The 19,547-nt window shown below is 44.9% G+C and overlaps 1 protein-coding gene and 1 long non-coding RNA gene across 4 annotated transcripts in view; both read left to right on the forward strand.

The window, feature by feature from the left end:
• Positions 1-3,422, forward strand: part of LOC126998036 (unconventional myosin-X-like) — a 114,110-nt gene extending 110,688 nt beyond the window's left edge. For both annotated transcript variants that reach the window (XM_050859334.1, XM_050859335.1), the window contains 4 exons: positions 31-150; positions 596-835; positions 1,209-1,412; positions 1,625-3,422. In XM_050859334.1, coding sequence (XP_050715291.1) covers positions 31-150; positions 596-835; positions 1,209-1,412; positions 1,625-1,849 — 789 coding nt within the window. In that variant the 3' untranslated portion in view covers positions 1,850-3,422. The remainder of the gene's footprint in view (positions 1-30; positions 151-595; positions 836-1,208; positions 1,413-1,624) is intronic.
• Positions 3,423-8,630: 5,208 nt separating this feature from the next.
• Positions 8,631-17,830, forward strand: LOC126998038 (uncharacterized). Of its 2 annotated transcripts, XR_007752605.1 has the most exons (5): positions 8,631-9,082; positions 11,126-11,422; positions 14,855-15,277; positions 15,444-15,583; positions 16,818-17,830. It is a non-coding gene; the product is annotated as an uncharacterized LOC126998038 (long non-coding RNA). The 2 variants fall into 2 exon arrangements; XR_007752604.1 differs by lacking the exon at positions 14,855-15,277 and having other exon boundaries at positions 8,911-9,082.
• Positions 17,831-19,547: the final 1,717 nt, after the last annotated feature.

Raw genomic sequence — 19,547 nt, forward strand, 5'->3', positions numbered from 1 at the left:
AATGGTGACATGTACTCTACCACTCCGCAGAAACACTTGCTGCTGGAGTCTTGGGTGGACCTGAGTGACAATGTGGAGAAGGAGTTGCTCTACTTCCAGGTCCTGTACACTCTCAGGGCAGACAAGTTCCCTGTCAAACAAGTGGAGGCTGTGAGTAGTGGTGGCTCCTCTGTATTTCTGTCTTCATATTTCTTATAGTTTTGTATGTCTTTAAACAGTCTCAGCAATACTACCAAAAGAAAGAAATAAGGATGTATCTTTAACAGTGAAAATATAAGATAATTTCATATTGATACTTAAATTTGGAGTGAATGTAACCTAGTGGAATTTATCGTATTTATTTTCTTTTGGAATTTGCATACTCTTATAATAGAAAACAAGGTTGCGAAGACAGTGTTCAGTATGGATGTTACAATATTTTAGGTTCATTTAGGTGTTTGTTTCTATACCCATTTGGAGGATGTTGATTGCCTGCCATAATTTAATGAAAAAAGATCTGAAAACATTAATGAACAGTGCTCAATCTATAACACAGCAAATTGTAAGATATCTGCTTTAGACTCAGTTACATTTTTTGTTTTTATCACTTTTGCAGGTGATGCTGTGTGCACTTAGAGCCCAAATAGAACTAGGGAATTTCATCGGGGCAAACATGGACTATGGGGAGGTGATCGCCCACACCCTCTCGCCGCGGCTGCTGTCCAGTGTGACGCACGAGGCTGTGGCCATGCACCACCAGAGCCTCTTCAACATGGACTCACAGGAGGCTAAACAGGCTTTCCTCAACCTCATCAAATCCTGGCCCCTGCATCGCGCCACCATCTTTGACGTCACTGTAAGTTGTTTTTTCTTGGTCTTGTGTTTTGTGGTGGTGGTGATAGTGTAGTACCGTCCAGCCCCACAAGGGAAAATAAGGACATTAAACGAAAAGAAGGAGAAAAGGTGATGGTGTAAAAGAAGTTTGCACCATTAATGCCAGAATGATTTCCACATTTTCCTTTTTTCCTTCTTTTATCCAGTTCAAAGCATATAAACACTTCATCCCTTATAATTTTTCATCTCTTTTTCACAGAGCACACAACTACACTAGTTTGTATTTTTATCTATTCTACAGAAGCATATATAGTCTTCAAACTAAATCCCTTTCTCTCCATTATTTGTTTCTGTTTTGCATCCTTTTCCTTGCTGACTATAATCTCTGTTTCCAGCAATCCTTCACCTCAAACTGGCCCAAGGTTCTCTGGCTGGCCATCGACGAAAGTGGCGTCCACCTCCTTGAACACCGCTCCCGCAACGTTCTCTGCACCTACGAGTACGACTACATCCTCAACTACTCCGCCTCCATCACCTCCCTCATGATCATCACCGGCTCCACCCGCAAGCAAAGCAAGATCATCCTCAACACGACTCAGGCAAGTCCAGCGGAGCAATAGTGAAAGAAATTTATTTATTATAGAAAGATTGTCCATATGCTTCCAACTTTCCTAAAATCATAATCTACATTGCCTTTTGCAACTGTGTATTTGTGTATTAGTTGTGATTGAGAGGGTATTTGTGTTTTATGTGTAGAAAGGTTTAGACGGCTGCATGATGATTTTCACTTCCTGATTATCCTTTGTTTCAGGCCTTCATGATTGCAACCTTGATAAAGGATTATGCTGAAGTCTTGAGGGAGACGTTTGGGGGTAACGCAGTGTCCGGCGGGCCGCCTCCCTCAGGCCTAATGGCTGCCCCAGTGCCACAAGAGGTAGGAATTCCACCCCCACCCCCAGAACACCGCCGCTCCCGGCCCCCCAGCATCATGTCACGGCCGCCCCCCACACTCACGGAGGAGGTGGTCACCCAGTAGGCCGGCATGTGGCTCGGGGCTCTAGAGGCAAAACAATGTGATCCGACGAAAATTGTGCTGTGTTATATTTTGTATTTTACTTTCTGATTAGCTTTTAGGAAAGTTTTAATGAATTTTTAATTCTTCAGGGAGGGAAGGCAAATGCCAGGGTAAGCTCATGCTACTGGAAGATCATTACAGTGAGACGATGCAGTATTTGTCAGGTTTTGCATTTATCTACCTTGCTATGTATAATAGAGATGTTCAGTATAACCTGCACTGGACTATAATTACCTCCAGGAATATAAATGATATTTAACCCTAGATACAGAAAACAGATATTCTTTAGATTTCCTACATGATATGCTTATTTTTCTGTGACTAAGTCTGCTTTTTGTTTCTGAACATGTTACCCAAAATCTATACTAGGTGTTTGTTGAGAAGTTCACCACTATAGGCTCCCCATAGAATAAGAGTCCGAGTGAGTCTCTTAAGTGTTTAGCGTGGTGACCTGCAGCGCCTTCCCTGCCGCCTCTGGGGGCTGGCAGCGCGCGGCTCCTCACTTCACTCACTCCCTTGCTCAAGAGCTTAACATACAGGCTGGAGCTGCCCTTGCCCTCCCAAGGCTGAGGCTCCATGTTGAAAGTGTTGTGCCAAGCATTTGGCTCTTAATTATTTCAATGTTAAGTATTTTTTAATCAGTAAGCAAGTGCTTTTATGGATGAATGTAAACAGTGATGACAGAATCTCTTGATTGCCTTGGTTAACAAAGAGTACATGTTTACAGCACTCAGTATTTTATGTTGAATTAATTCATTGCTTCTAGAGTTTTATGTAAAGTTGTTCCTGGATTGATTTATCTCAACACTGCCTTCAACCTCAGTTTTTTTTATAATATGCCTGATTTACACACACTAAGTTGTATGTACTTTTTGAGTAACAGTTCTATCTAATTTACTACATTCTTCTGGTGCTAACTATTTGTTGACTGTTTTCAGTGTGTGGTGTAACGATGGGTATCTAAGTTTGGCGTGTGCATGTCGTGAAGTTTCTGCAGGCATTTATAGCTAGACCTACAGTAGTCTGGAGTAGAGGAGCATTTGTACTGATATTTATAACTTGATAAAGACTTAGTATAAATGAAACTATAGACCAATATCATCGCAGAGAGTCAGGAAAGTAATTCCCTTCCCTCCACCATGAAGTGGCTCACAACCTTGTAAGAGTGTGCTGCCCCATGGTGAGAGAGGAATCTGTTGCCAGCGGGAGCCTGTCACAAACTCCGCCTCCAAGAGTGTGTGATGGTGGCAGGTGCTGATCTAATCAATACTGGTAAAGTGAGGGCAAAAGACAGATACAATCACTATCTTGTTCATGCTAGTCGTTGCGTACTTCCTTTTCTCAGTTAAGGACATTATTAATACTAGTTTAAGTGATTAGGTTTGTCTTTGAGTTTACTTGTCTTTGTCCTCCTTCAGGAATGATTGAAATGTACAAGTCGTTGATGTATGTGTGTGTGTGTGTCTGTAGGTTTGTGTGTGTGTGTGTGTGTGTGTGTGTGTGTGTGTGTGTGTGTGTGTACACACATGAGACACTAATGATCAAAGATTTTACTTGTTTTCCCTCACCATAGAACATGTATATACTGTAAAAAGTGACAAAAGGATTATCAATTATACAAAGATGGGTTGTAGAGTAGGTTTGCCTTTAACTAAAAGTATTACAACACGGGATTGTGTCCAACATGTTATGATGTAATTATAGATATATTTTTTGCTTGTTTTTATTCTCACAGACAAAATGAACATAATCAACAGTTGTACCGAGGGGTTCCAGTGACTTGTTTGCTTCGTGTGTTTCCTATCATCTGTGAATATTCTAGCAAGGAAAACACAAATATGTGGGATTGAGTGAAATAGCTGAATTCTTAAATCTGAATTGCATCGAGTTCTATTACATTAAGGCACGTGTCAAAAGTGCTCAAAATTTGACTAAAATAGGATTAAGACTGAAAGACCTTGAAAATGTGATAACACTTCACTGTTTGTTATAAGATGTATTATGCTTCTTTTATCTACTAACACTTCAGCAGTAAAGAATCTCAAGTTTTTCCATCTATTGAAATGGATCATCTTAAAAACAACTCCTGTGTGTGTGATGGGTAAGTAAGGCCACAATGCTGCGTTTTCTTGGTGTGACCTGCGTGTGTAGAGTCAAGTGTTGGTGTCCCTGAGTGGTGGTGGGCGGCTTTCCGGGCGTGTGCTGGTCCTGTCTTGTGCGTGTCTCCCAAATAGTGGTTAGTGTTGTGGCATGAAAGGAGAAGCAAATGTTATCTTGGGTAAACTATGCATATTCCAGATGAGGCTACCAACCTAAGGATCAGTATATTTATCAACGATCTGTATTTTCCTTTTAATTGATACCTCAGCGTATTTGAAGATATGTGGTGTCAAGGCACAAAGATGCATTCTAGATATTAACAGTATTTGATTCTCATGCCTTTTGTACTTAACGTTTTTACCAAAGACTCACCAGGTGTATAAATGTGTGTGAGTGTGTCTGGCCCGCCACAAACAGCTTGATCTCCCTGTCTCTCCATTACTTGGTTGTGTCCTATTCTCGGCTCAGTCTGCGTGACACATTAGGCGGAAAAATCGAGGAGTCACTCTGTTCTATTCATGTTACTTATGGCAGTGCGTATGCTCTCGTATCCAGTGGTCTGTTTTGTTTATTTGTCCGTTGTTTGGGTGATGTATCCATTTGGAAGAGATGCAGAAAGATACATTGTGACAGAGGTAATGAGAAGAACAAATACTGAGACATGAATGTTTGGGGCTACAGCACTACCATGGTTTAGACTTGTTCCTTCAAACTGCATATTGTTGTTCTGTTCTTATGGTGAAAGGTTCAATTTGTGACTTTGTGTTACTCTGCAGTGGAGTTCAGAGGCTTGGTACAATTATATAATGTAAGACCGGGTTTATTTACAAGTCTGTAATGCTGTCTCCTTCTGCTTCCTTTCCGTCATGAGTTGTTCCGTAGCCTCACGTGTTGTCCTCGGTTGAGTGAAAACAAGGCACAGTGGATCGGACAAAAGTGCTGCATAAAAAAAGTATTGTTCATTTTCTGATGTTGGTGTGAGACTTTTAATTAGCTTTTATAAATATTGTCAGTGATATGTCAAATGTTATTTCTACACAAATATATAACAATGATGCTCTGTATAATGGTCTGACCTCATTGAACCTGTGAGTGGTGAGTGTGTGGCTGTTTTTTATGATTAAGGGCCGCTTTCACAGCCATTTTGTTTGTTTTGATCGTTGCTAATGGCGACGATCACCACTAGTATTTCCACATAAAACTGGCCGATGGGGTAGTGGGCGGAGTTTAATTAGCCCCTCATCACCTCTCGCTTCAGTTTCATGTGGAAAACTATAAGCGCGTCATTGGTAACGATCAAAACAAACAAAGTGACTAGTAATTCTTGCAGTGGCTGGTGTTAGTCAGTTGCATGACCATGGGCTGTAATAGCTTCTCTTGAGGGCCTTATTTTGTGTGGCATTGCTCACTTATAGATTTAATTGAAAATGAAGTGAAGATTCATTTTCAATTAAATCTATTAGTGAGCAATGCCACACAAAATAAGGCCCTCAAGAGAAGCTATTACAGCCCATGGATGGTCATGCAGCTGACTAACACCAGCCACTGCAAGAATTACTGGCACTCACTAAGGGCCGTTTTCACAGTCACTTTGTTTGTTTTGATCGTTACCAATGACGGCGATCGACGCTATAGTTTTCCACATGAAACTGGCCTATGGGGTAGTGGGGGCTGCAGAGGAAGCGAGAGGTGTTGAGAGTGTGTGCCAAGGTGCGGGGCTAGGCTAAAGGTTATAAAGGTTGAACTTGTACAAAAAAATAAAGTTAAGTTATGATAAAATGTCTTGAAAGGATAAATGGAATAGATAAGGTAAGTTTCCAAAAAATTACTATTGACACTGATGAACATACTCTACAAACCTTAGTTGCTTTAAAAATCAGAAAGAATGTTTTGAAGAACTTGACTCCACTATTTAGCAAGAAGTCATTATGTACTGGGATGCACTTCTGAAGCAGTGGCTGATCCTGGCAGTTTTAATTAATTTCAGATTAGATTGAATAAGCGTGTGACAGAAAGGAGAGAACTTAAATAGCTACAAGGCATCTATATAGGCCTTCAACACAAATTGCCTTCATTTGAAAACCTAATCTCAAGTTTTATTTTCTCTCAATTTATATATAACTGACAATGAAGGCATATTTGGCCTGTCAGAGAAGTTTAAAGCAATTCTGATTCTCTGATATAATTCCGATTCTCTAATATATCAAAGAACCTTAATTTTCTTTAAGAGGGCAGCTTGATTATTAACCATTTTCTGCACCTCAGGAGGGATTAGTACTTTTTTTTATTTCTTCTTTTAGCAATACTGTCTTGCTTTTCATTTTCTACATCTACCAACACCCTACCTCTTCCTCAACCTCCTCGATATCCACCCCGACAACCTCCTCTATCTCAACCTCTTCCTCAACCTCCTCGATATCCACCCCGACAACCTCCTCTATCTCAACCTCTTCCTCAACCTCCTCGATATCCACCCCGACAACCTCCTCTATCTCCACCTCTTCCTCAACCTCCTCGATATCCACCCCGACAAACTCCTCTATCTCAACCTCTTCCTCAACCTCCTCGTATCCACCCCGACAACCTCCTCCATCTCAACCTCTTCCTCAACCTCCTCAATATCCACCCCGACAACCTCCTCTATCTCAACCTCTTCCTCAACCTCCTCGATATCCACCCCGACAACCTCCTCTATCTCAACCTCTTCCTCAACCTCCTCAATATCCACCCCGACAACCTCCTCTATCTCAACCTCTTCCTCAACCTCCTCCATATCCACCCCGACAACCTCCTCTATCTCAACCTCTTCCTCAACCTCCTCGATATCCACCCCGACAACCTCCTCTATCTCAACCTCTTCCTCAACCTCCTCGATATCCACCCCGACAACCTCCTCTATCTCAACCTCTTCCTCAACCTCCTCGATATCCACCCCGACAACCTCCTCTATCTCCACCTCTTCCTCAACCTCCTCGATATCCACCCCGACAACCTCCTCTATCTCAACCTCTTCCTCAACCTCCTCATATCCACCCCGACAACCTCCTCTATCTCAACCTCTTCCTCAACCTCCTCGATATCCACCCCGACAACCTCCTCCATCTCAACCTCTTCCTCAACCTCCTCAAATCCCACCCGCCAACCTCCTCTATCACAACCTCTTCATCCACCACCTCGATATCCACCCCGACAAACTCCTCCATCTCAACCTCTTCCTCAACCTCCTCGATATCCACCCCGACAACCTCCTCTATCTCAACCTCTTCCTAAACCTCCTCGATATCCACCCCGACAACCTCCTCTATCTACACCTCTTCCTCAACCTCCTCTATTTCCACCCATAAAAAAGCCTCTATCTCAACCTCTTCCTCAACCTCCTCGTATCCACCCCGACAACCTCCTCCATCTCAACCTCCTCGATATCCACCCCGACAACCTCCTCTATCTCCACCTCTTCCTCAACCTCCTCGATATCCACCCCGACAACCTCCTCGATATCCACCCCGACAAACTCCTCTATCTCAACCTCTTCCTCAACCTCCTCGATATCCACCCCGACAACCTCCTCCATCTCAACCTCCTCGATATCCACCCCGACAACCTCCTCGATATCCACCCCGACAACCTCCTCCATCTCAACCTCCTCGATATCCACCCCGACAACCTCCTCCATCTCAACCTCCTCGATATCCACCCCGACAAACTCCTCTATCTCAACCTCTTCCTCAACCTCCTCGATATCCACCCCGACAACCTCCTCCATCTCAACCTCCTCGATATCCACCCCGACAACCTCCTCTATCTCAACCTCCTCGTATCCACCCCGACAACCTCCTCTATCTCAACCTCTTCCTCAACCTCCTCGATATCCACCCCGACAACCTCCTCTATCTCAACCTCCTCGATATCCACCCCGACAACCTCCTCTATCTCAACCTCCTCGATATCCACCCCGACAACCTCTATCTCCTCCTCTTCCTCAACCTCCTCGATATCCACCCCGACAACCTCCTCTATCTCAACCTCCTCGATATCCACCCCGACAACCTCCTCTATCTCCACCTCTACCTCAACCTCCTCGATAACCACCCCGACAACCTCCGCTATCTCAACCTCCTCGATATCCACCCCGACAACCTCCTCTATCTCAACCTCTTCCTCAACCTCCTCGATATCCACCCCTGACAACCTCCTCTATCTCAACCTCCTAGTTATCCACCCCGACAACCTCCTCTATCTCCACCTCTTCCTCAACCTCCTCGATATCCACCCCGACAACCTCCTCTATCTCAACCTCCTCGATATCCACCCCGACAACCTCCTCTATCTCCACCTCTTCCTCAACCTCCTCGATATCCACCCCGACAACCTCCTCTATCTCAACCTCCTCGATATCCACCCCGACAACCTCCTCTATCTCAACCTCTCCCTCAGCCTCCTCGATATCCACCCCGAGAACCTCCTCGATATCCACCCCGACAACCTAGATCCTCTATCTCCACCTCTTCCTCAACCTCCTCGATATCCACCCCGACAACCTCCTCTATCTCAACCTCTTCCTCAGCCTCCTCGATATCCACCCCGAGAACCTCCTCGATATCCACCCCGACAACCTAGATCCTCTATCTCCACCTCTTTCTCGACCTCCTCAATCTCCTTATACCTCCTCCGCGACCTCACAACCTCCTCCTCAATATTAGCGAAATCCATATAAAATCCCTAACGCCTGAAGTAATAGATATAGCTGAAAAGCAGGCATATGAAAATCTCTATTTACGGTGGTGGCTGGTATATAGTTGCAAAGTTAGGGGTTAATAGAGTCATTCATTGGGAAGAAATTGTTATTAATTGTTTTCATTATTTTAGTACTCGTGGTAACATTATTATAGTACCAAAAAGAGATAAATGAAAATAATGGTCACTGCGCATGCGTCAGAGAGCAGGCAAGATGGCGGCCGGTGAGGGTACAAGGTGGGTGCCCGCTGTCATTTATCGGGTATTATGTCTTTTTAATGTGTCCCACTTCATCATGGCGACGCAGGGTCAGGCGAGAACGCTCCACCTCACTGCCGAGGACTAAATCACCTCTCAAGGGTAAGTAGTTCGGCCACCAAGGGACGACAGCTGTGTGGAGGGAGTCACCTGGCGAGGCGCGGCGCCATGTGTGTGGATTTACTTAGTATTAGTTTTTAGAATTGAGTCATGGCGGCATAGCCCAGTATTAGTGTTTATAAATGAGTCATGGTGGCATAGCCCTGGCGATTACGCCTCCTACATAGTTTGCCTCGTTATGGTGGAGGATCGAAATGTCAATGAAGCATAATAATAAATTATGAAGGTGCAATTATATAAGATTTAACGAAAGGCAATGAATCATATCGCGCATTTTGTTTCTTCCTTTCCTGCTGGATAGTAGTGTGTTGGGTGGTAGCCAACTATGTTCCTAGCTATGAACCTGCGGACCTGAGTTCAAATCCCGACTCGGTCAGTCGGCACGCAGCCCCCCAGCTGTTCATCTTCCCTTTTGGGAATGGTCGATAAAAAGGTGCCTGGATAAGGGAAACTGAAATAACCCGAATGTCACACTGCATGGTTTACTCACCTGCTGGTTGGCCCATCCGTTCTCTGTAGCATGACAAGGAAATATAGTAGAAAAAGTGTGGGCCAAGAAATTACTGACACGCCAGCCCATAAGTTGATAAATCATAGTGGGACAGCTACGTGTGACTGTATGGGCTGGAAGGATGTGCCTAAAGCAGTGTACTTGTGCAGCTCAGTCTTGAAAAGTATAAAGCAGCTGGATAAGTGAGTTACTGGGCAGATTTGAAACTGGCAAGTGTGTTTGCTCGTACTACTTCATCCGGAAGGGAACTCCAAAGGGATATGACTCTTGCTGAAAAATTGTGTTCTACAGTCACTAGAAGTAAACTGATGAGACGCCTTGAATCTGTGACCTGCACCCAACTGGAAAGGCAAATGGAACAAATCTGAGGATTTGATAACTGATTGGTTGTGAAATTTTACAACATTTAGTAAGGTCTCAACGAATAAGCCGTCCTTTGACTGAATATAGATTTAATGACTTGAGCTGTTGGGGATAAGGAAGGGAATCCAGATCTATGTTCTGGCTACACCAGCCCAGGTTAATGGTGACAAGTTCATGTGTCATGCCCTGAGAGCTGTATTTTCTCTTTTTCTATTATCCAACACGACCTCTGCGTGTATTGAAACACATGAGAAATTAATCAAGACCAGGAGAGGGTATTCGCCGGCTGCCTGGGATTGAACCCGCGACCAGCGTGACGAGAGAGCCACTCCCTACCGAGTCGGCCAAAGAGGTACCCCACTGGCTAAGTGGGTTATGGGAGGCTCATTCATCAGGCATAGTCGTCGCACTACACATGCGCCAATGTTACAGAGATGAGCACGGAGGCCACGTGCAGCTTGAAAATTTCTGCTTGGCCCATTGTGCATTGGATAGTATCTTGTTGTGTGTTGAATACCATCAATAATCTAATGAAAGTAACCCATCACTGTAAACTAGTGATGGCAAGACCAAGACTATTATTATATGTAGAGCCACTATTACACCCTTATTTATTGACAAAATTTTATTATTAGAAAATGTTGCACATAATCATTTCAGCTAGACAGGGAAAAAGTGTGTTTTTACCCTACGATACCCCGGCCCTGGTCGTGACAGTCCTCTGATGTTTTAAGTTTGTTGTAGTAGAGGAATAGTATTTTTGTTGATAACATCACTTGTAGATGCAGTACATATTATTTACTGGTAAAAATAGAGAAGTAAAGAAGTATAAGAGATCTTGGTAAGGGGCAATTAGAGGGACGTAGTGATTCTCTATAATTACCTTGGTCCTGCCTCCATATCCATATTTATTTTTAAACATTAATTAACCTTGCTTGAATTACATATGCCTACATTTATACAAAATTTTCAGTAGTCTTTATGGGAAGCTGATAATTTCTTTACTCTTATGTGTGCGCGTTATTTTTATGTGTTATTTTCGCCTTATTTTTCGGGCAGGAGTTTAGTTATTAGTCCCCATGGGAAGGGACATTTGAGGAAACGGAGTGAAGAATGTTGACAGGCACTAACTGCGCCGCTATCCCATACAGATGCTCTTGCAATGCAGCTTGGCACAGCAACCTGCCCCCCCCACTCCCTGGTGCTCCTCAAGGATGTGGGTGGCATCTGGTGACTAGACAATGGCTGAAAATTTTAGTTGACAGAAACAGGACTGGAATTTGAGACCTATTGCTCACCACATCTGGACCTTGAATCCTGTCACTGTCTGCCTGCTCACTCGTCATCCGCAAGTAATGTCTGGGATACGCCCAATGCCTCTCACAGTATGGATCGCCAAAAAAGTTTGTGAGGAGCCAGTGATGTCCTGCAGTGCTTTCAATGTATGAGTAAGTGTAGTAAGAATGGGAACCCGGAGGAAGAGGTAAAGGAGAGAGTAGTGAATGGCAGACAGGTAATAGGTGTGGTAGAGATAATTACGTAAAGAGTAAGTGGGAGCATGGGATGAAAGAAGGGTGTATCAGAAATGGTTGTGAAATGTAGCACAGAAATCACAAATTCATTCAGTGGCAAAGACCTGTATATAAGCTGCCTGTGGTGTGTTAAGATGAGACCGAAAAAATAATGAAGCAATGTATTAGAATTTTGGTATGAGTGTAATAGTAAAAGGGTGGATTGTGGAGTGGCTGAAGGGGTGAAATGTGGCACTTAGATCAGATGGTTTGGACATGTGGTGAGAATGAATAAGAATGATTTTGTGTAAGGATGATGTGTATGAGAGCAGGATTGAGGGAGAGGATATCAGAGGGAGACAATATGTGAGATGGATGAGAGCTATTGTGGATGAGTATTGGAGAGATAGAGTTGGCAGGCGAGAGATTAAATGTGCTGGAAGTAGGAAAACCACAGCACAGCACATATTATCAGAAATATAGATAGATAGATAGGTAAACCAGCGTGTGCAGTTTGAATACGAGCTGGCTGATTAATGTATATTACTGGTCATGCTAATTTATTTTTGCACCTGTAATTCAGTTCAGTTGAGTTTCATTTATTTTGGTCACAAGCTTGCATGCTATTTGAGACTTGATAATTTTTGTTCAGATATTTTGTAGCTTGCAGTATAGATAATCCTCTTTTTGCAATGCTTCAATTCAGATTTTTCATTGTTAGGATGGTGCAATAGTGATACATATGTGGTATGATCTTTACTTTGAATCTGTACAACCATTGTTTTACAGTAAAACCTCTCAAGTCTGCACAATGGGCATAGAACTCAGCTATAGTGTACCCAACTTGATCACTGGCACTGTTTCTAAAAGTGCCTGCTTAAAATTCATATTGATGCTGTACAATATTTTTTTCTCTCTTTTTCCTCTAGGTATGGTTAGGATCTCAAAAAAGTACCTTAACCCCTCCAAACCACAAAAGTTTTTTCTCAGGAGATCCACACAATGCAAAAGTCATCAAAAAATACACTTTGAAACTGACGAAAAGTCATAAAAAAATGTTTTATAGAAATTTTTCTGGCACACCCTGCTGTGAAATCTGTTTCTTTCTAGGTTGTCACATTTGGCTGGAATTCCATGATTCCCGAAAAATTCCAACTTTTTACTGGTGCGATGTACAGGATATTTTATTGAAGAAAAGTTGCTCATTTTATCGCAATGGAGTCTGAAAAATATGGTTTATAATCTTTGACCTGGAAATTTACTGCCTACAGAGCCAAAGTCGCAGTGAAACTCCAAAAAAATTTTTTTTTAGTTTTTCATTCTGGAATGAATCTCATTGAATAAAAGTTGTAGAAAATCATCTGTATAACTCAACTACGAAATCAGATTATGATTTGGACTGACCATTTGGCTGGAATTCCATGATTCCCCCAAAAATCCAACTTCCGCTTCCCACTCCTGTGAACGAGATATTGGTTCATCTAGAACATCACGTATATCAGTGGAGGTGTCAAGACTACGGTCAACATGCACACAACGAGCAGAAACTAAAGGAAGAACGCCAAAACAGATCGGCTGAGGGAACATAATCGCTCTGCAGACGCCATGATGCATAGGCAGGAACTGTAGACTATTTTTAACACAGTTGTCTAAGGGGCAAAAGAGGTGCCAGTTAGTCACTTAGCATCGACATATAGTACATAGTTACGCGCGACGTTCAATTTCCAGAGAGCTTCTCGCTCTCCAGCGCTAACATCATGCTCACGCCTCGCCACGCTGTGGGAAGTTGTATGGCGCCAGCGTAGTCGGCGTTTAAGTTACACAAAAAAACTGTTGTATCAGAATCAGTCTGAATTTTATGCACCTCTTTTGGTAACAGCATGGGGCGTGTGATCAAGCTGGCCAAACTCCTATTCTATGGTGGAGGCCTGACCAATTTAACCAAATTTCCAACTTATAGGACTAACTATTTCAACAGCATAGGGATAAGCTAGACTAGAAAGTTGTGTGTAATGAGCCTACGATAATTTTGATAGAAGATAGTAAGGGAAGCAACATTGTGGTGAAATTTAAGACGCTAATCTCAAGTAGTAGATCAGGACGCTAGTATTCTCCAAGGTGAACTCAACAGATTATATGACTGGGCGGATAAATGGCAGATGGAGTTCAATGTAGGGAAGTGCAGTATTCTGAGTGTAGGTAGGAACAACCCCTCACATAACTATTGCTTAAATGACACTCTCATAAGTAGGTCTGGGTGCGAGAGGGATTTAGGGGTCTTAGTGAGCTCTGATCTCCGTCCAAGGGCACAATGCATTCAAGCTAGAAATCGAGCTAATAGGGTACTGGGATTTATTTCAAGGAGCGTAAGCAACAGAAGCCCCGAAGTCTTCCTCAAACTATATTTAGCATTAGTTAGACCTCATCTTGACTATGCGGTTCAGTTCTGGTCACCCTACTATAGAATGGATATCAAAATGTTAGAATCGGTGCAGAGGAGGATGACTAAGATGATTCAGGGGTTGAGAAACTTGCCATACGAGGAAAGACTCAAACAGTTAAACTTGCATTCTCTAGAAAGGCGAAGGGTGCGTGGAGACATGATCGAGGTTTATAAATGGATGAAGGGCTTTAATAAGGGAGACATTCATAAGGTTTTGTTGGTAAGAGAACCGGGTAGGACACGAAGTAACGGGTTTAAACTGGATAAATTCAGATTCAACAGGGACATAGGCAAAAATTGGTTTACTAATAGGGTGGTGGATGAGTGGAATAGGCTTAGCAGTCATGTGGTGAGTGCCAATACAATTGTCACATTCAAAAATAGACTAGATAAATTCATGGACAGCGATATTAGGTGGGGTTAGATACACGGGAGCTTAGGGTCAAAGGAGCTGCCTCGTACAGGCCTACCGGCCTCTTGCAGACTCCTGCGTTCTTATGTTCTTATGTTCTTATAAGATGATAAGTAAGAGGAGGGGAGCTGATGAGACAAAAAGCTATAATATCTGTGGGTGCATGGAACCCCCCAACATTTGAGGTGTATATTAGCTTATCTTACCTTAAACATGCTCAGAACACTTACTACTATGAGCAAAATCATCCAGCTCAAAGCACACGGAAATTTCAAATTTGAAGTACAGATCCTATGAAATACATATGTAATTGCTCTTACACCATTGCGAAGTGAAAATATCTCAAGTAGAGCATTTGTTATATTCTTGTATATTGCCACCATATGGACAGATCTGTTGTGAATCCAATGATACAAAAAATCAGCCCACTTTGAGTCTCAGGAAGAGTTTTTAAATGGTAGGCGCAATGATTTAGTGGCTGCCAAAACTCAGTTGTGAAATGGAAACTTTACAGGTTATGGCCAGTCTGAGAGGGTCAACACTAGTCACCTTTTATCTCAACACACACATACACATACATCCGGGTAGGCGGTGGCCGAAGTGGTAGCGTACTGGGCCCACATTCACCGCATGATGGACGACGCGGGTTCGAATCCCCACGCTACCACTCGGATTTTTCAGTCACCGCCGAGTGGCTTAAAACTACCCACATGCTGTCCTGAAGACCACCCATCAACCCGGACTCTAGAGGAAGCCGTCCAAGCGAATCAAGAATGAGTTCCTGGGGGCAGCATGAGCCAATGCAAGATGGCGCCACTATAAACACTCGCCTGCGCCAGAACGGGCTGGGCCGACCATCAGGCCCAACCTGGAAGAAGCCTTGGGCCGACCATCAGGCCCCACCAGGAAGATGCCTACCGGCGCAACAGGCAGCGACGTAAAAAAAAAAAAAAAAAAAAAAAAAGCATGTACAGTTGAAACCATAATTTTGTCAACCATTGCAAATGAATTTCACTCATTATGTCTGTCTGTCTCCTGCTTTTTTTAATTCATCTCAGACCAGCAAATAAGTGTTGTGACTAATTACAATGTGAATTTTGCAGAGGATTGTGTGCATCACCCTGTTCTGATGTCTGCCCTTGGGAACTTGTCTAGGTAGAGGCTGCAGCACTCCTCGCTCCGGTCAGCACACTGTCCAAGCATGCCGCAATCCCCTCGTCCTCCCAGCTTTTTTTCCTCCAAGGTATTCAAAAACTTTCAGCTTATTTTCTAAGGAGTAACTGTCATACACCCACAAGGTGTCCGTGCAAAACCCTTGCACTTGGTTTATCATTTTTTTCTCTCCCACTAGTTTGTAATACAATTTTAGGAATTTTCCTGAAAAAAAGGGCTGTTTATAAATTTTGAAGGAAGCCTTTATTCAATCAAGTTTTCACAAAGGTACATTGTGCTAATCAATTTGGAATTTTCATGTGGCATAGAGATGCAATAAGTGAACAAGGTGGGTTTCAGTATAATACTTGGATTCATTCACCTAGTGTATGCTATTCCAAATTTTGCTGATATAACTGTAAAACTTAAAATATGCAAAATATTTGACTAGCTGATTTGTCTGTAAATTATAAACGAATCTTGTAAGTGGAAAGATGCACCATTGTAATCGGTCGACGGTGGTGCCACCAAACAGCAGAGATGAAGATTGTTCCCTTCCTCCCTTGGTGAGTGCAGTAACTCCCATCTTCTGGAGATTATTATACTGTCATCAGGGATTTGGATTTTAATGAAAATAATTCACATGATATTGTCTTTGTTGTGGCAGGAGTACAGAAATGTGTAATAATGACTACAAGTGTACAAGGTCCTTTTAGAGATGAAGTCAGTGACATGTGCAGTGTGTTAATGTTGCGGCCCCTCGCCTCAGCTTTCTAAGAGGACACACTATTAACACTCAGCATGGAGAAGCCAAGAACAGCAGGAGGAACCCACTGTTGCATTTGGGTGCTGTAATCTTAGAGGACAACAGCCAAAATTATCCTATTTCTGCTTTTACTCTAATTCTTCCTTCATTTAATGCACATTCTTCTATCAATTCCTGTCATTCATTAGTACTTGATAAAAAAAGTTAACCAGCTTTGCCAACACAGGGCTTGGCAGGGTGATGTAAAATCAGACCAACTGTCGTGCACAATTACACAATGTAGTTTCCGAACCAGCCAGTCATCTAGTTGAAGCCAAGCTAACCAGATATCTTTCAGCAAAATAACCCTCAATACCAAATACAAGGTTGTTTTTCCCTGCTACTTATTTTTTGTTCTTCCTGTGATGTGTAACATGCCTCTCCTAGTGCAAACTGGAAAAAAATGGCAATATCCCTTATGCCCCTTCTCCTCCAGATGCCTCAATCAATCTAAATGTAATATTAGAAACATTCAAGGATTCCTGCAGAGTTGATGAATATCTTCCATTCTCCCCAACAGATATCTCCTGAAGTTTGACAGGCTTTTGGGGTGTATTATTCCACCACTGCACCGAAGGACTCTGGGGAGGCGGTGGCTGAGTGGATAGTGTGATGGCACCGCGCCCAGGACGACGCGGGTTCACACCCCGCCCGGTACAATAAGCTGGGATTTTTCAGTCAACACCGAGTGGCCTAAGACTACATGCTGTCCAGAAGACCACCTATCAACTCGGACTCTAGATTCTAGGATTAAAGATGAGCCCCAGGGTACAGCATGAGCCTGTGCAAGATGGCACCACTATAAAAACACTTGCCTGTGCCATGATGGGCCGGGGCCGACCATCAAGCCCCATCAAGAAAGCCCATCGGTGCCATAGGCGAATATGAAAAAAAAAATTGCACAAGAACAGACTACTTATTTGAATACTGTGACACCTGAAAAGATAACATTTGCTGCCAATATGTAAAGTATTCCAGCTCTGCAATTTATGAAAGTACAGGAAGCAAGCTAGGAAATATACCTTGAAACCAGGGTTGGCGGTTTAAACCAAATGGTTTAAACCATGATTTAAACCAATAAAAAAAACTGGTTTAAACCAACTAATAAAACTTTTTTTTTTTCTTTTGTGTGTATCTTTGTTAGTTTCATCAGTATTGTGGTTTTAACTATATGTAAGAATTATGTACAGCAGGGTTGGCGGTTTAAACCAGGGGTGTCAAACTCAAAACCCTTGGAGGGCCAATTCATACTCTGAAGTGCTATCATGGGAGCCAACAAGGGTAGAAAATACATTGACAAGATTGAAGCTACCATGATCCCGCGGGCCATGAGTTTGACACCCCTGGTTTAAACCAAAAAAACAATCAATAAAACCAGTGTTTTTTGTGAATCTTTTTTAGTTTCATCAGGTATTGTGGTTTTAATTATATGTGGTTTTATTATTTATTATTTTGCACAAATCATGAAAATTGCACCTTGTCCTGTATGATAGGCATTGTAGTTTTGTTGCAATAAATGAGCTGAATACTGCACCTTCAACTTTAACTGCTCCCTGTTCCCTGCTTACTAACCCTCATGCTATTCATTCACCCTGGGTGGACGGCTGTCTTGGGGTGGGAAAGATTGTACGAAAAGAGAGATGGGAGGGGTAAGTGGGCGGGAGAGGGTGAGAGGGGAGGGGTAAGTGGGTGGGAGAGGGTGAGATGGGAGGGGTAAGTGGGCAGGAAAGGGGTGAGAGGGAGGGGTAAGTGGGCAGGGAAAGGGTGAGAGGGGAGGGGAGGGGTAAGTGGGCAGGAGAGGGTGAGAGGGGAGGGAGGGAGAGGGGAGGGAGAGGGGAGGGGTAAGTGGGCGGGAGGAGGGGTGAGAGGGGAGGGGTAAGTGGGCGGAGAGGGTGAGAGGGGAGGGGGCGGGAGAGGGAGGAGGGGTGGGCGGGATAGGGTGAGAGGGGAGGGGTAAGTGGGCGGGAGAGTGTGAGAGGGGAGGGGTAAGTGGGCGGCAGGCGGAGAGAGGGAGGGGTAAGTGGGCGGGAGAGGGAGAGGGAGGGGGGGTAAGTGGGCAGGAGAGGGGTGAGAGGGAGGGGGTGGGTGGGCAAAGAGGAGAGGGCGGAGTAAGTGGGCGGGAGAGGGTGAGAGGGGAGGGGTAAGTGGGCGGGAGAGGGAGAGAGGGGAGGGTAAGTGGGCAGGAGAGGGGTGAGAGGGAGGGGTGGGCAGGGAAAGGGTGAGAGGGAGGGTAAGTGGGCAGGAGAGGGTGAGAGGGAGGGGTAAGTGGGCAGGAGGGTGAGAGGGAGGGTAAGTGGGCGGGAGGGGAGAGAGGGGAGGGAGGGGTAAGTGGGCAGGAGGGGGAGAGGGAGGGTAAGTGGGCAGGAGAGGTGAGAGGAGGGGTGGGCGGGAGAGGGTGAGAGGGAGGGGTAAGTGGGCGGGAGAGGGAGAGGGAGGAGGGGTGGGCAGGGAGGGGGAGAGGGAGGGGTAAGGAGGGTGAGAGGGGCGGTGTAAGGGGGCGGGTGAGGGTGAGAGGGGAGGGGTAAGTGGGCGGCAGGGGGAGAGAGGGGAGGTGTAAGTGGGCGGCAGGGGAGAGAGGGAGGGTAAGTGGGCAGGAGAGGGGAGGAGGGTAAGTGGGCGGGAGGGTGAGAGGGGAGGGGTGGGAGGGGAGAGGGGAGAGAGGGGAGGGGTAAGTGGGCAGGGAGAGGGGAGGGGTAAGTGGGCGGGAGAGGGAGAGGGGGTGGGTGGGCGGAGAGGGTGAGAGGGGAGGGGTGGGGTGGGAGAGAGGTGAGGGGAGGGGAGGTGAGAGGGGAGTAAGTGGGCGGGAGAGGTGAGAGGGAGGGTAAGTGGGCGGGAGGGTGAGAGGGAGGGGTAAGTGGGCGGCAGGGAGAGGGAGGGTAAGTGGGCGGCAGGGGGGAGAGGGAGGGTAAGTGGGCGGGAGGGTGAGAGGGAGGGGTAAGTGGGCGGAGAGGGGAGAGGGAGGGTAAGTGGGCAGGGAGGGTGAGGGGGGAGGGGTAAGTGGGCGGCAGGGGAGAGAGGGGAGGGGTGGTGGGCAGGGGGAGAGAGGGGAGGGGTAAGTGGGCGGCAGGGGGAGAGAGGGGAGGGGTAAGTGGGCGGCAGGCGGAGAGAGGGGAGGGGTAAGTGGGCGGCATGGGGAGAGAGGGGAGGGGTAAGTGGGCGGCAAGGGGAGAGAGGGAGGGTAAGTGGGCAGCAGGCGGAGAGGGAGGGGTAAGTGGGCGGCAGGGGAGAGAGGGAGGGTATATAAGTGGGC

Source organism: Eriocheir sinensis, chromosome 13 (genome assembly GCF_024679095.1).
Source record: "Eriocheir sinensis breed Jianghai 21 chromosome 13, ASM2467909v1, whole genome shotgun sequence".
NCBI classification, from domain to species: Eukaryota; Metazoa; Arthropoda; class Malacostraca; order Decapoda; family Varunidae; genus Eriocheir; species Eriocheir sinensis.